We start from the raw sequence: 16963 nt of genomic DNA, 5'->3' as shown, positions 1-16963 counted from the left end.
ACAGAACTGCCACAGCCCCATTGATCAGTCTTAAAGACATTTAAGGAAAACCTCATTAAATCTGCACCTAATGTGCAATCGCCAGCATAAAGCACTACAGGACACATCGCGCTTTGAGGAAACCAATACTTCACTAGGGCGAAAAGCACCATAGAACATTGTCAGAGTTACTGAGGCGAACAGGTGCAACTCATACAGAGATGAGCACATTGACCTAAATAAAGGCAGGATCTGAAGGAGGACATCGGGTGTGATTAGCCTCCTCCGGTCAGTGGCCTTGGGAGCGGAACACAACCAACCCTCAAGGGCCTTTCTGACCCTAAATCTACAGAATGATCCTGCATTCCTCTTGCCTTGGATTAAAGGCCAGCACAGAGAGTGTCAAGCGATAATTATGACAGAATTAATTTTGCCCTTTTGAATATAGCATAAATATCAGAATACTTCCAGAACGCATGCCCGCTAGGGCAGTTGTCGCAGCCGCTCCTGTATGAAAGAAATGCAACCTCTAAACATAATGCCCATACGAACAACATAGCAATAATCAAAATTAAATCAATATGTAGCCATTAATGAATATGAAAAGATAGTACTGGCCCACTGGCCTAACAGAGAAAAAGCTCTATCCAAGGGAAACCAGAAACACAGTGGGCGATGGGCAGCCCCTCAGCTTAACCACTCAGTCACTAGCCCACTGGTCCATATTAAGCGTATGCGCTAAAAAAAAAAACAGCACGGCAATATAAGCGCAGGGCTCAAATTTTACAATGACTTGCCCAGAAAGCTAATTTTTCCAGGGCAAAAGGCTCACTGAAAATATTATTAAGGCCACCGCCCAGGACAACTGTCCTGTAAGGGGGGGGAAACTAAGAATCATCGAAGGCAGGAGTATCGATAGCACATCCGGGGCAAATGGCCACATAGGACCAGGCGGTCTCAGGGTGGAATGCAACTAACACCCTTTGGTTTTCATGAAATGGGTTCCCTAATGCACTTGGCCAGAAAATTAATGACAAAGGCAGAAAGGAGGCAAGATATATTCCCAATGGTAACGTCCTGCCCTCTTTAGTAGATAATAAACTGCAACAAGGTGTACATCATTCGTTCATTGGGGGGGGGGAAATGGCCTCATAAGATCAGGTGGCATTAGAGTGAAATGTAACCAACCCCTTTATGATATTCATAAAATGGGTTCCTGACTGCACGTAAACCCAGACATACCAAGTGATGAATAGATATTGTATTATACTTTGCAGAATAAACGCATGCACAAAGCGCATAGCTCAAATAGCGTTGAGGGTCTGGGGATTTACCCCATAACCATAGCCAAGTGCTGCACTGAACGTATCATGCAGATCTGAAGGGCAGAAGGCCACATATGTACCGCTGGCACTGTAGGAAGATAATCCAAGAAAATAAATTCTATAGTGAGCCCCCAGGCACCTAAAGGCAGCCTGCCATTATTTGGCACGCCCAAGCTCCTGAATTGACACCAAATTATCAACTACAGCCTGTATCAAAACTTACCTGCAGTTCAGGCTACAGGAGGAAGTCCTCTGTTCTTTGAAGAAAGAACGGCCGCTGAAGAAAATTGGTAGCAGCGCCCAGTGTACACGAGACTGCCATGAAATAGATGCGATTGAAGAGGGTACCTGCATCTTGTGAAACAAGCAGTATACAATTCATATTTGTGGAATAAAGTTAAATTGATTTAAAAATTCCGTGGAAAAGCGTCATAATAAAGATTTACCTAATGCTAGAGGAGCACTTTAATCAAGGACCAATAAACTGTCAATCTCAAATTAAGCATAATGTTTCATTTTAGATATTTCAGGGATAAAACAGAGCATTTAAAACTACAGGAAAGATATATATTAACCTTAAACATATTGGCTCCCAGAAAGCCACAACTATGAGTTTACCAGGCTGTAGGGCATTTCCTTTCTGCTTGGCTCAGAACGCCACAACAATGAGTTCACCTGGCTGCAGAGCATTTCCTATAAGCTTACATAGCATAGATTACCTTTCTCGGAATCACACCTATTCACATATTTAAAAAAAAAACCGCAAAAGAAATATGAGATGTGGGATTTTTCTATACTCACCTTAAAATAAACTATTGCCCTTTAGAGACGCTATTGTAGAAGCATCTATACTTTTCCTCCATGCATAAGAAATGCAACAAATTATGAAGCTACATGATCGAGAACATTATTTTAAAATACAAAACATGCATGCAGGAATACAAACAGAACTAAGTATATAAAATAAATGATATGGGGATAAGCAACAACGAAGATCAATCTAAAACCTACATCCGCAATGCTACCCGCCAGAATAAGCTTCATATATCTATATATGATTATGCATATATCTATAAAGATTTTAAAATTAATTTATATATTATCAAAGTATTTATTCATATAATAATGATAAAATCATTCCATATATAATAAAGAATTTAAGAAATCAAAACAAGCAGACACCCCCCCCTTCCAAGCTACTCACCCCTCCTACGCGAAAAAAGCAAAAGGAACGGGGGGAATCTAAATACATATCTATAAATATTAAAATGAATTCATGTATTTATTTATTTAATAATAATAAAATCATATTATATATCTAGAAATATCTGAAAATTAATTCATGTATGTATCTATTTATTTATATATTTAATAATAAAATAATATTATATATAATTTATTAATAAGACAAAACAAGCAGACACCCCCCACCCTTGTGAGCAACTCACACCTCCCCCATGAAAGAGGCAAAAGGAATAAGGGAGGGGGCTAAGGGGAGGGGTAAACAACCCAACTCCCCACAATCCAAAAAGGGGTGGAAGAATTATGTAGCAGGCTGAATGGAGGGGGGGGTTAATGAAGGTTACCATCCACAAAGGGGGGTTGCTTGTGCAAAGCACTTGCTTAAAACCCACTCTAGCAAGGCCCCAATAGGGTGCAAGGAAGGCCCCTGAAATAAATGGGGTGGGATTGGTGCTGGAACGCACCTGCAAACAGCCAGCTCCAGGAAGAGCTGACAAACGGAAAGGGGCCAACAACAGAAGGCAAAGTGTGAGAAGTCCTATAGAAAGCCATGTGTAGGCTCAGCGCAGCAGCAGTAGAGCTAGCAAGCAACACTGCAACTGCTGCACAGCTGACGCGCGGGAAAAGGGGGCCCAACAAAAGGAAGGCGATGAGGGAGAACTCCAGGAAGCAGCCACGTGCAGGCTCAGCGCCGCAGCGCCAGAGCCAGCCAGCAAGCCGAGGCAGCCGGTCAAACACCGCTGCCCAGCTGACGCGCGGGAAAAAGAGGAAGGCTGCAACAAACAGAAAGAACGCCCGGGAAGTAGGTAAGACGAGGCACTAATGCCAACGCCTCTCAGCTGATGAGAAAGCAAAGTTAAACAAGGCACGAGGGTACCGGCGGTAGAAAGCAGGAAACCTCTACAAGGAAAATTCACCAAAGACGGTCAGCAGCAGGAGACCCAAGGAGCCTTTTCTTAACGTGCCGCAAGGCAAAAAAGGCACGCTCTTAAAGCGGAGCAGGCTATATATAGCCGCTCAAAACCCTTACCCCATTGGTCAAGATACCCCACCTGACCTCTTACACAATTTCTGGAACCTTCCCGAGCCTTCCTAGAAATAGGGTGTAGGCAAACCCGCCCCTACCAAATGGGCAGGACCGTCATTTTCAGAGAAAAGAATGTATAGCACCTAAAAATCATGCTTTAGAACAGTTGCAGCTTTCAGTTTTTCCTAGAATTAATGTAATTTTTAAATCAAAATTAGGGTTACCTGCCCTTTCTTTTTCAAATGCAAGAAAGACCAAGTTTGCTAAATGATTGTCAGTCACTGAATCATGAAAAGGCCTCATATCAAGCTGCACACATTGGGAAAATCAGAAATTAGTCCTGATTTACAGCTTTGGTGGCCAGCCAGCAAGCTAAGTGTAGTATGCACAGCAGTTTTTCTTTTCCACTGGAACTATTTTCATCATCTGCCATCAAGTATTCAAGAAAAAGAAGAAATAGCCACTATGATTTTCAACATAGTGGGTGCTTTTAAAAGGTAAATAAGGGTAGATATTGTTTCAGATCACTTTATCTCCTTTTTTCAACCTTTAGCAATAAGCACCCAATCCTGCTCTGATCATAATAACTGAAGAATAAGCAAACTCTTACTTCTCACTGCAGGCAAACAACATGCTTCTTTATTGCTGGCTGGGTAGAGAACTCAACTGAAACTGAAAAGCAGAGCAAAGGAAAGCCCAAGGTATGGAATCTTAACTCTAGCCCATAATATGAAGTTCTAATATTTAATTATTCAAGGGTCATATTACTATACAGGCCTTTTTTTCAGGATAATTTTTCAGGGTGATTGCGGTCATGAAAAATCCACCCTCATTCAGCGAAAGTGTTGAGTGAACTGACTTTTTGAGGTTCTTCCAGATGAAGTCTCTGTCGTGCACTCGCCCTGCCTTATTCACTGAATTTTTCCCCATGCTTAACCTTCATCCTGACTGTTAAAAAGAAATCACACTTGCCTGATTTGGGGGTATATTTGGACTCCAATGAGATTTCCAATGGAAGGATGGGGTCACTTTGTACCCCAGAGACCCCAACTTTTTTTGTCACCACAAGTGTGCTTGATACTTTTGAAGCATTTTGAGCCAAAAAACACTTATTCAGAAGAGGTAGAATTTTTCTGAGCAGTATATGTTGGCTCCTTCACCATGCATAGTGAGTAAACTGGGGTATTTTTGGACCCCAGTAGGGTTTGTTTGGGCTTTTATTTTCTTCCAGAAGGAAAATGTAAGAGGTGACTGGCTGAAATTTGGTGACTGGCTGAAATTTTGTATGGGTGACAGTTTGTGACAATGTCCTAGAAGGACAACCCTGAGGTCTACTCATGTGTAAATTACTCAGTAAAAGATAGAAATTTGCTCCAAGGGCTTCTAAGGTATTTTTGGCCCCCAGTGATTTTTCATTTCCAGAAAGAAAATGGTAAGTGGTAATAGGCTAGAATTTGGGGACATTGAACAGGTTAAAATTTGTGACAATGTCCTAGAAGGACACTCCTGTAGGTCTACTGAGGTGTAAATTACACAATGAAAAGTATATACATGGACCCCAGAAGTCAGGATGAAGGTTAAATTGCTCCTGATCTTAAAACAAGCTGTCATTCTTTAAATGGAGGCTGCCATCATTTGTCATGTTATAAATGAAAGGCAATTTCCCAAAAAAATCCAGGGGGGGGAGGACAGCTTCAGGGGGCTAGTGCCCCATTCCCCCCCCCAAGCTATAGGGCTGGTTTCCTAAATTATATTAGAAAATATAGGGCAAGTCATGCAAAATGACATCCTTAATGACAACAGTGAGGTACTGTTACTCCTAAATATTACTAAGTTGCATAGTTGCTTTACCGGACATTTTGGATGGATGAAACCTAAGCAGATGGATGTATCCAAGCACCTTTTCTTTAATTGCATACAACATGTATGTTCCTGTTTTACTTATATATTTGAGGCAACTTTCACACTCCTAGCTGTTATGTAATTAAAAATATGGAACTAAGGATAGAAAAGGAAAGCCTCTAATTCCACCATTTGGGAAAGTGGGTAAGCTACTCACACATTGCTTGTCTTAAAAGCAATTGCTCAACAAGATATGTTGGAAATGTCATTTACTTATTCAGGCGGTTCGGTATGAACATCAAAGCCTTTGATCTGATGTTAAACTGCTCCAGTCAGAGCTGGTATTACAGCTCTGCAAGTCTCCTGTTCCAACAAAAATTTTGAACATATCCCTTCCCCTAATTGCTTTACACTGTGCAAATATTTGTCCGATGAGGGTTCATGGTGGACCTACTTATTTATATAAAAATGTAAAAACAATGGTTGCAAAAGTGATAAAATGACAAGTCCATTGACCAGACAAAGACATAGGAAGAACAGAGGAAGCTGCCTTATACTGAGTCAGAGCATTGGTCCATCTAGCTCAGTATTGTCCACACTGACTAGCAGCAGCTCTGTGGGTTTCAGGCAGGGTGCTTTCCCTGTCCTACTGAGAGATGCTCGGGACTGAACCTGGGACCTTCTGCATGCAGAGCAGATCCTCTAGCCACTGAGTTAAGGCTTAAGGTGCTTGTCTTGATCTTTGGATGCAAACTTTTCCCTATAAATGCCATTCAATGCATCTGTAGATATGTACATTTGTGTGTTGTCTGGTAGCTACTTAGTAATTCCCTTCAGAAATTACATCCTACCCACCCACTAACCAATTCATTCCATGACTAGTTGTTTTAGGACATAGTCATTTAGGGCATCTAGAAATATCACCTCTTTGTCAGTGGGATATGCATTTAATCAATCTATATGGGGGTAATAAATTCACCTATTACATGTCCTCCTTTGGATGCTTCCCAGATTTCATTATTATAAGGTCACCCTGAGTATTTTGGTGGGGGTTAGGTACAGAATGCCCTAGTACTAAATTACTCATGCAGGGTAGTATTACAATCCACAGCGATTTTGTGGAGGAGTCTGCCTCTTTTAAGATGTCTTGTTTGTTTGTACTGATAACATCAACCTCACCCCAGTACGCTCTTCCCTGCCCTTCCTAAAGAGTTTGTATCTGGCGATGGCCATATCCCACTGGCTGTTACCATTGCACCAGAATTCCACTGCACCCACAATGTTCTCTTTAAAAACAAAGTTATCAGCTCCTTCATCTTGCCTTGGAGGCTTCTGACATTAGTATATAAGCATTTATATATGGTGTCCCTCATTAAATGTCCCTGGCATGTGTGATTTCCATTTGGCCTCTTTAACTGGCTATCATGTTCCACTGCACTTTCATTGTCTAGTTCTACCTTGTCCCCATATGGAAGATCAGGAAAAAAATTCACCACCATTCCCTATGAATGATTCCTCTTGATGTTCCCTAGTTCCTTCTGGATTTCCCCCCAACTTATTGATGGCCAGAATGACAAGGGGCGAGGCAAGATGGCACATGCCCAATCTCTTCCCCTGCGCACACACACATAGGTGGAATACCTAAAGGGGGCTCTGCTGAATCAGATCTGGGGAGAGTGTTAGGATAAGGAAAAATTTGCTCCTTTCACTAATAAATAAATAAATATACATACATAGCCTGAGGCTTACTAAAGCCTTAAGCCACACCAGTTTTATTAATCACTTTTAATTGCATCTGCCAGCAAATAGTTGATGCATTCAACTTCTGAGCCCGAAAAGTTAACAACAACCTGACCCCTCATTTTTCCTCATATTACTTCAGAAAAAAGGCAGTGTAGGATATAATGTTTGATGTCTTCCACTTGACCCTAACCATAAGGACAGAGGCGCTGTTCCATGAGGACTTTACACAGAATCTGCCCACAAGGTATGTGGAAGGCATAGTTCGGAAATGTAAGCTTGATTGTCCTAGAGTACAGGACACAGAATAATGGGCTCAAGTTATAAGAAGCCAGATTTCAACTGAACATCAGGGAAAACTTCCTAAATGTTAGAGTGGTACAACAATGGGACCAATTACATAGGGAGGTGGTGGGTTCTTCGACACTGGAGGCCTTTAAGAGGCAGCTGGACAGCCACCTGTCAGGTATGCTTTAATTTGGATTCCTGCATTGAACAGGGGGTTGGACTCAATGGCCTTATAGGCCCCTTCCAACTCTACTATTCTATGATTCTAAGCTGGCAAATGCCTTCCTTAATGCTGCACTCGTGAGGTTGACTAAGTACTGTGAAGTACATTTGTTTTCCTTAAAATGGGGCTATCATAGGGAGAAGTTTGAGTGCTGAACCAGAACAGCATCTCAATTAGCATCCCACTCAAGGAGACAGTTGCGATTTTTTTTGTGTCCCAAGACTTAACATCCTCTAACAAGGGCAGATAATACATTTGCCAGATGTGGGACAGCGTATTTGCCCACTTGTTCCCCTCCCTGTAGTGCCAGTAGCCAGATTTAACTAAATGATCTTTGAAAAGGCTGGCAAGCTTCTTGAAATATTTTAATAATAGATGGATTCTTACAGTAATTAAGGGTAGTCCTGCCTCTAGCCTTAAATATGCAACACTGTGTTTAACACCTCTCCTTAATGAATAAGGTCAGAAAGAGAATCTTGCAGCCCACTCTCGCCCTAGCTGTAAGGTTGGAATGCAATTCAATCAATAACCTAAGAAGCCATCTGTCAACGTCAGTCCTTTCAAGCTTTTCCCACAGTCTCAATCTGTTCATAGTGTTAAACACTGACATAAGGTCAATAAACGCATCATAAACATGTTTTCTATAACAGTTGGTGTACTTCTGGATGAAGGCCTTCAAGGTGATACAATGATCTATTGTACTGTGGCCCCTTCAAAAACCTGCTCGTTCTGGGTAGAAAAGTTTCAATGATTCTGCCCAGTCCTCCAATTTGTTTAAAAGATGATGGGTATATAGTTTGAAGGATATATCCAAGAGGCTAACTTGATAATAATTAATTGGCTCCTGTCTGTTGCGCTTTTCATAAATTGGATAGATAATTATTTGTTTCCAATTTGCGAGGACAACACAGGTATTATCAATTTCAGAAAAAAGCCTTGCTAGGATCAGGGACTTCTAATGGGCATTCAGTCTGAATATCTCAGGGGGCACCATGTCATCCCCAGGAGCTTTCACCCAAATTAGAGTGCAGCCCGGTAACCAGCCTTCCTTGATAGGCGGGACAGCCACATTTCTAGGTGGGGCACTCTCTGCAGGGGGGGCATAGCTCCAGCCATCCCCCCATCATTGGTGGAGAGGCTGTGAGGGGCAGGGGAAGAGAAAAGCAGTGACCCTCAGTGGCTAACACACTCCCTTTCATGCTGATTGACTCATAGGGCACTGGAGACATAGGGACCCTGCTCCCAAAAAAGTAAAGGGTCTAAGACCCCCAAGACCCTGCGCAACTACACCCCTGCTGGTATTGCAGCAGAGATGTATTTATTTATGTATTTATTGTTGCATTTATATTCCACCTTTCCTTCAAGTTGCTCAAGGTGGTGCACATGGTTCCCCCCTTTTCCATTTTGTCCTTACACCAACTCTATGAGATAGGTCAAGCTGAGAGACTGTGTCTGGCTCAAGGTTACCCAGCGGCTTTCCTGGCTGGGTGGGGATTTGAACCAGTTCTTAGCCCAACACTGTAACCCACTGGGTTTGGGATACAGGACTGTACATCTTCAGATTGCCGGGGGGGGGGAGAGAAAAAAGAAAGAAGAGAAAGCAACACCTCCCTGTCTGCAGGGAGTTTTTAATAGAAAGGGATATTTGGAGATATGATTTTGCCACACAACATTTTTTCAATTAAGACTAAAATTACAATTAGCATGGGGGGGTCATGACATTTTTTGAACTTACCAAGGGGGTCCCGTACTCATAAAGGTTTGGAACCACTGTTCTAACATACTTACTTTTAAACAAGCTTTGTGAAAATCAACATGACTGTGGCAGGACATTTTACAGGATCATTTTGGATGATCAATCATGCAACCATTTATGTATTTTTAATGAAGATTAACAAGTGTCCTTGCAAATAATAGAAGAGCCTGAGGAATTTTCTGGTGGAACTAATAGCACAATCCTATTTGTTTATTTATTTAATTTATATCCCAACCTTTCTCTCAAAAGGAGCCCAGCGCTTTCCAGTCCGAGGTAAGCCCCATTGACTTGCATTTACATGATCATTTGAGGTGATCAGTTGAGGTCAGTGGGGCTTACTCCCTCCAGATAAGGGTGTTTAGGATTGCAGTCTTAAGGATGGTGCTGAATGCTTAAAGTGTAGTCCTATACTTGTTTGCTCAAACATAAGTCCCCCTATATTCAAAGGAATGTCCTCCCATATAACTCTGCATAGGCTGCAGTTCTATACCAACTAAGCTGAAAGTAAGCCTCAATCAAATCAGTGGGACTTATTTATGAGTAAATATGTACATGTTTGTGCAGTATGTCTCAAAGGCAATCCAGCCGTTTACCTTCACCTGGAAGAAAAATAATGTCACACACACATTGCTACTAAACCAGCAACTTTAGCAATAATCTTTATGGACGGGAGATGAGAACTATGTCTCTTGTTTATCACAATCCTTTATAAAGGCTTGGGCATATACCAGGCAATGAGCTGAGCAGAAAGTCATTGGGGTATTGTGCTGTGAAGGCAGGTGAATCGTGATGCTAGAACCATGGGGAACTACGTAAGCTCACAGAGCCTCATACGGAGCTCTCTTCCTGAAGGAAAAGGAGATAATTAAAGGCTTGATGGAAAGCCTTTGAAGAGTTTCATTGCCTTCAGTGGATTTTAACGCAAACCGTAGGAGAGCAGCCAAATGTTCTCTGCCTACAGTAGCTAGAGTGTCTGAGGAAAAGGAAAAGGAAGAACAAAGCATCAAGTACTAGTCTTTTGAAAGAATGCATTCAAAGGATATTAGAGAGAAAAAACACGTGGGGAAAAATCAAGCACTAAAAAGCATTGCAGATCAAGTAGAACGTTATCTGCAAGAGAGCCAGAGATGAAAGGAGGAAACTGTCAACAGGAGATTTCAACATAAACTAGCTAACAATTTCTGTTAAAAATGATAGTAGTAGTAGTGGTGGTGGTGGTGGGTGTTATTAATTGCATGCAGTAAGTAATGGTGCCTTTTACAGAGAAGTATGCAAGCATTTGGTTGTTTCTCATTATGGAGCAAGGTATATAGAGAGGAACATACCTAATATCAGTTGAAAGCATCTGGTTTCTGTTGCAGGGTGTTAAAGACTAGCTGAATAGTAGTGAGGAATGCCCAGTTTTTCAGATGGAAGCATCCTGGGATACTTTTTGCAGGGTCATGGGCGCTAAGATTTATGCAGTTCACTGTAAATGTATCAATGACTAGGCCCATAACCACATACAAATATTTTAGGACATAACAATTGGCTTGCTGGATCAGACCACAATCCATCTAGTTTACCGCTATGTTTCCAGCAGCGCTCAGCCAGATGCAAACAGAATATGAAGGTGATATATTTTCATTATTGTTGGTCCCCAGCACCTGGTGAAGTATACTGTCTCTGGGTGAAACTAGGCAGGACATTTGTTGCATAGTTCAGCCTTGCCTGCTTGATTTTGGTTTAACAAATAGCCTGCATGGGGCCCCAGCTGGCGTGGACTGTAGCATGGGTGTGCTCTAACCCTTTAACCCCATCACTGTCCCGGTCAGAATAATCACCATACCCTGGCTGTTCACAATGAGAGAAAGCTCCCATGACTGGCACTGGGGGCGGGGTGGGGATTCTGATTGAGACCGTGGTGGAGTTGTAAGGAGACATGCTTGACCTGACTTTATTCTTTGGTTCATATTAATGGATCAGGGCACAGAGCTTGCTTGCGTTGCAATATGGGAAAGCAGCCTCCTTTGTTGACTCCTGGTTTGTTTGTGACTTGGGAAGACCAGAGCAGGCTTCCTGACCCCAGAAGGCATGCATTGACAAGCAACGACATAATAAGGAAGAACTTTAAAGTTTGCAGAAAGGATATTCCCTCTGACAGAACAATGGTACCAGGGTTAAAATAATTTATGGCATCCTGGGATTATAAAAGTTTTTTTCTGAGAAAACAAAAGTTTACATTATATACCTCACCGGAGACAATAAAGTTAATTCAAAACCCATCTGGTAAGAACAGACCCCAAAATTACTTTTCAAAGGACTGTCTCATATCCCCTGGTCACGTACTTACTTCCCCACCCCCCTTCCCCAGTGTACATGTTAGTTTATGAGACCCAAAGTCACATTTAAGGTGGAGGATTTGCCCAGGTAAAATGAGCACACTAGTGGCTCAAGGTCCTCTCATCATATCACTCTCTTGGATCATCCAACATGCCTTGGTGGATATCAGACCAACAAAAGGGTAAGATCAGGCACATAAATCTTTATACTGGCTTTGAGTCATGACTGACTTCAGGAAAGGTGTGAGTATATTACTTAGAAACTGCTCACATATAAGCTGTAAACTTGATGCTATATTTTTCCTGTTCCTTATAATAAACCAATCTTTTGTTCAGATCTTTGTGTGTTCTTTACTAGGTGGCAGGGTTAAGATTTATACACATTCAGAGCAACACACACTTTTTGACTCCTGCACTATGCTGTTGGGGTATGGTTTGAGTCTTATGTGGGGTGGACACAAATAAATGTTTGAATATCAGAGTCAATCGGTTAAAGCATCCCCACTCCATAGTTTTGATCTACTATTGGTTATATATATATAAAAAATCAGCTATGCAAGGTTAAACTGTATGACAAATGCCATGTCTAGCTTTGCCCTCAGTCTATACCATTGCTAGATCAGACTTCCATGAATCTCTCTAATACTTTTTTAAAACTAGTGGTTATAATTGCTTTATTGTTATGTAATCACGTCTGCATGTAATTTTCACACGAGCAAGCTGCAAGAAATTTAGGAACAAAGGGGAGAATCTCCCCCCCCAAAATGGTTGGCAATTATATTAGCAAATATTCACACAGTAAAAGAGAATTGCCTGTAATCTCAGGATGCTGTGAATGCATTAATATGATTGATGAATTCATTTGTACAGGAAGCAAGTCAAGAGCAAATTAGCTTTAATTTGACTAAATCAGGTTAATGGTTATGGTTAGATCCCTCATGCTTTTATAATGTTGATAATAGGAAAAACATATTATAAAGGCTTGGCTGTTCTCTGAAAATGCTTTCTCATGCTTACGAAAAGGCATGTGGTGGGGGGGAGAGAAATCATGTAAAACTGAATATATCATAAAAGGCTCAATAAAATAATATTTTTAAATCTTCAATACAATTTGCATTAATGATAATTATGGGAATTTTTCTGTTTCTTTCCTTGCTCATTTTCAGATTTAAAAAATGAGTCCTCTCTTTTTAATTTTTTTTATACTTTATGTTAGTTCATCCAATAAATAAAGTAGTGTACATAATAAGTTTATCTGTATCACATCTTGTTGTCATGTGTTCTAGTCTGTGTTGTGACACTTTCTTCTGTTTTGCTCTTCTTAAGCTATGCACTGCTCAGAAAAACTGATCATATAGCCATGTTTGCTGGCAGAAATAGTGCATTTGTGTTTGCTGCGGTGTGGTTTTTACACTGATTCCATAATCCTGGGACGTCTCTTGCCCTCAGAGAAGCAAATGGCATCACATTCAGCCTAGATCAGGAAGGTGAAAGTAAAGAGGAATCCCAGTTTTCTGGGAGGCATGTTTCTATTTCCATTCCAGAGCACAAGGACTCATCTTGGCATGCAAACATTTATATCAGCCTTTCCCAACCAGTGTGCCTCCAGATGTTGTTGGACCACAACCCATCAGCCTCAGCCAGCATTGCCAATGGTCAGGAAAGATGGGAATTGTGGTCCAACATCTGGAGGCACACTGGTTGGGAAAGGCTGATCTATAAGAAAAAGTCATTAACATAACTTTTCAGGACACTTCATATTGCAGACAGATTCCCTTTCTCAAAAGAGAAAAGAAAACTTCCATAGGAACAGTGTGCTAAGAGAGAATATTATCATATTCCATAATCATATTCCATAAACTCCTCATGAGTTCACCATATGTCACTTCCTATATCTAGCGTTTTTTCCTCAAGACTGAACATACAAGTTCTAATCATCTGTCACATTTTACAATGCACATTTCTGTAAATTGAATCACTTGTGCAATACAACATAAAGAAACTCAAAAGACTCCATTTCTGAAGTTGTTCATGTCGGAGAGTGGCGAAACTGGGAATGGAGAGACTGAGTGAGCCTTTGAGTGTGTTTGAATCTTTGCTAAAGATTATACCTTCCCTGCAAGTTAGTCAGACAGAGACTTTAAGCTTTAAAATAAGAAATAACTACTTTATTCTGGAAGTACATACTTGATAGGAAAGAGTTCTACATCTAGCTAACTAGCTAAGTTGGAGATGCAGACACTAAGCCTAGTGTTTGCCCTCATGCTTGGAGGAGAGGGAAAGACAAAGAAAATATGTCTGCTCTCCCTCTCAAGAGAAAGAAAGAAAAAAGGAAGGAGGAAGGAGATGTGGTCAACATCCTATACATATCAGTCTAGCAGGAAGGAAGAGACAGCAGGAGATCAAAGGATAGGTATTAGCCTAGCAATCAGGAGGTCTCCTCTCTAGCTACCCTTTTTAACCCCATGCAGCCTCAACCTACAAGTTGGAGTTGAACCACATATTCCAACAGTTCGTTTAGTATAAGGTCCACGTATTGCACTGAGTATTGAGTAGACTATGACCAAGTGACAGAGTAAGAAGCTAGGGTTTTAGCTTTGCAAATAAATTCTTGGTCTATAGCTTTGGGTTTTTATTCCTAAATCTGACTGATGCCTCTAATAATCTTTCTTCCATTAGCTCAAAACGCTTAACTTTCTGGTGTCTCTTAAGCATTATGCTACTGCTTAGAGAAATGTCTAAAAGGAACATGATTCAATGAAAGGATCTGGGTGGGTAATTGCCTAGGAACCATTTTTAAGCCAGGAGCATGGACCCAGGAAGACAGAATCAACAAGAAGAACAACAATGCTGCCAACAATACCCATGTTTGGATATAATGCTAAACCATGGTTTAGTGTGATGTGGATGAGCCTAGCTTCTTCCTGGGTCCATGCTCTTTCCTTTCTTCCTCCTGTGCAGCCAAGGAGAAGATTATGGAAACCTATGCTCCTGCTTTTACTTACAATCTCTGCTTTGGTGATTTGTCTGAACCGTGGATTTTGGTTTAACACTAACTATGGTTAGTTTCATTATTATGAATGATATCCAACAGTAGTCATATTCTGAGTAAACCCAGTGAAATCAATGGACCTAGGCTACTGAAGTCCATTGATTTCAGTGTGTCTACTATGAGTATGCCTTAGTTGTATATCACCGTAATCATTATTATTATTATTTACATAAGCAACTATCAAAATAATTAATCACTCCATTGAATTCATACTACACAAATTTCAATTTTTATTGTTGTTGTTATGTGCCTTCAAGCTGATTACAACTTATGGCGACCCTATGAATCAGTGACCTCCAAGAGCATCTGTCATGAACCACCCTGTTCAGATCTTGTAAGTTCAGGTCTATGGCTTCCTTTATGGAATCAATCCATCTCTTGTTTGGCCTTCCTCTTTTTCTACTCCCTTCTGTTTTCCCCAGCATTGTTATCTTTTCTAATGAATCATGTCTTCTCATTATGTGTCCAAAGTATGATAACCTTAGTTTCATAATTTTAGCTTCTAGTGATAGTATAAAGTTAAATACAGATATAAATAGATAAGACCGGGAGATAAATAAATACCTATCTTACAGAAACATTTATATTTGTAAACATCTTAAGCACCATTGAGGCATTTAAAGAATGCATGATGGAATAATAGGTGGAGAGTGCATGGGGGCACACATTCAGGCCTTGTCCAAACACCCTTGGGGAAGTCTGAAGGGGGCTTCTAAATACAACCATCGGAAGGTTTCTAAGCAAGTTCAGCTGAACCTGCTTAGAAACCTCCTTCAGACCTTCCCATTCAATGCTGGGTAGAGTGGAAGAGTTGGCAGGACACTGGGGAGAGAGGTAGCACACACATACCACAGCTCCCTACATACATTATGCTCTCAAACATTATTTGAACACCTTAATAGCACTTTAATCATGTTTAGATTGCATGAATAAAGGGAAGCCAAATGTTATTAAAATTTCCCATTTAAAAATCTTACATCTGTCAGTTTTATGTATTCTATCAGCTTAACCATTTCTGCTATTCTTCAAAGCTTTCCTAATTATTCTTTGAGTGACAGCAATTTTTGAAGTTAGCTTGTTTTGAAGTTAACCACAAGTCAGCGTTAAACCACAATTCTGGATTTGGATGTGATGCTCCTGTAAATGTTGTATGGTAATTATGTTAAGTGTCAGTTTTGTAGAGTAAATGTGGTAAGTAGAGTGAGTGAGAGGGGGGAGTACATGGGATGGAATGTTGAGGAATGCTGAGTTGTGATTGGCTGAGCGTCTGCATGGTTGAAGATATAAATGAGAGAATGACAGTTGGAGAGGGGTTGTTGGAAGTTGTTGGTTCTGGGCTTTGGAGGGGTGGATTTGTGTTTAGGAGGGTAGTGAGGCAGGTTTTAGGACTAAGAGATATAAAGAGAAAACTATTATATGTAACCATACACATGCTGACTGAACTTAAAGTAATCTTGTTTATTCCTTGTTTTAATAAATAAATAGTTTTAGCTTAACAACATGCCTGATCCTTGGCTGGGATATTACAGACCTGAAGGGTGGGCAGAGCCAATACCAAAGCTGGGAACAGTATCAATGGTGGCAGCGGTGAAGGGATAGTGTAACAGCAGCAGGTATCCAAAGCAACCTAGGGCTGTAATCTTTAAAGGCCGAAAAATACAGGGGGGTTGTGGCCTGTAAGTGCATCCAGACACTATGTAGCAATCTGTGGAGGAGACTAAGGCACAGTCTCAGGGCAGTATTGCATTACAGAGTGTCAGGTGGTGGCGCCTAGTAGTGGGATCATGAGAGACCTGTGCTGGGGCTAGTGTGAGATATCCATTACGAGACCAGACCGCAGGTGGGGGTCTGACAAAAGCCCATGATACATAAAAAAAATTGCATCTACGCTTCCACAGAACTATGGCTTGAAAACAGAATAGAATATCTACAGTATTAACTGGGAAATGAAGTAAAGACTTAAAAATGAAAGGGAAAAAATGGAGATAGCTAAAGAAATGTTTGCCAATATGAGGCAGAAAGAAGCTTAAGACAAATTGCCCCAATCTGCCTAATGTTAATCATGACTAAGGGTGCAATCTATGTATACTTTCCTGGGACTATGCCCCATTAAATGCACTGGAGCTTGTTTTAAAACAAAAACATGCTGCATATCCTGTTGAAATAAA

General features: G+C 40.8%; 1 protein-coding gene across 1 annotated transcript in view; it reads left to right on the top strand.

The window, feature by feature from the left end:
- Positions 1-2982: 2982 nt before the first annotated feature.
- Positions 2983-16963, top strand: part of LOC133377991 (uncharacterized) — a 38219-nt gene continuing 24238 nt past the window's right edge. The window contains exons 1-3 of the mRNA XM_061612778.1: positions 2983-3067; positions 3157-3352; positions 4196-4274. Coding sequence (XP_061468762.1) covers positions 2983-3067; positions 3157-3352; positions 4196-4274 — 360 coding nt within the window. The remainder of the gene's footprint in view (positions 3068-3156; positions 3353-4195; positions 4275-16963) is intronic.

This window comes from Rhineura floridana, chromosome 2 (genome assembly GCF_030035675.1).
Source record: "Rhineura floridana isolate rRhiFlo1 chromosome 2, rRhiFlo1.hap2, whole genome shotgun sequence".
NCBI lineage: Eukaryota > Metazoa > Chordata > Lepidosauria > Squamata > Rhineuridae > Rhineura > Rhineura floridana.
This window is presented reverse-complemented; position numbering and strand designations above follow the sequence as displayed.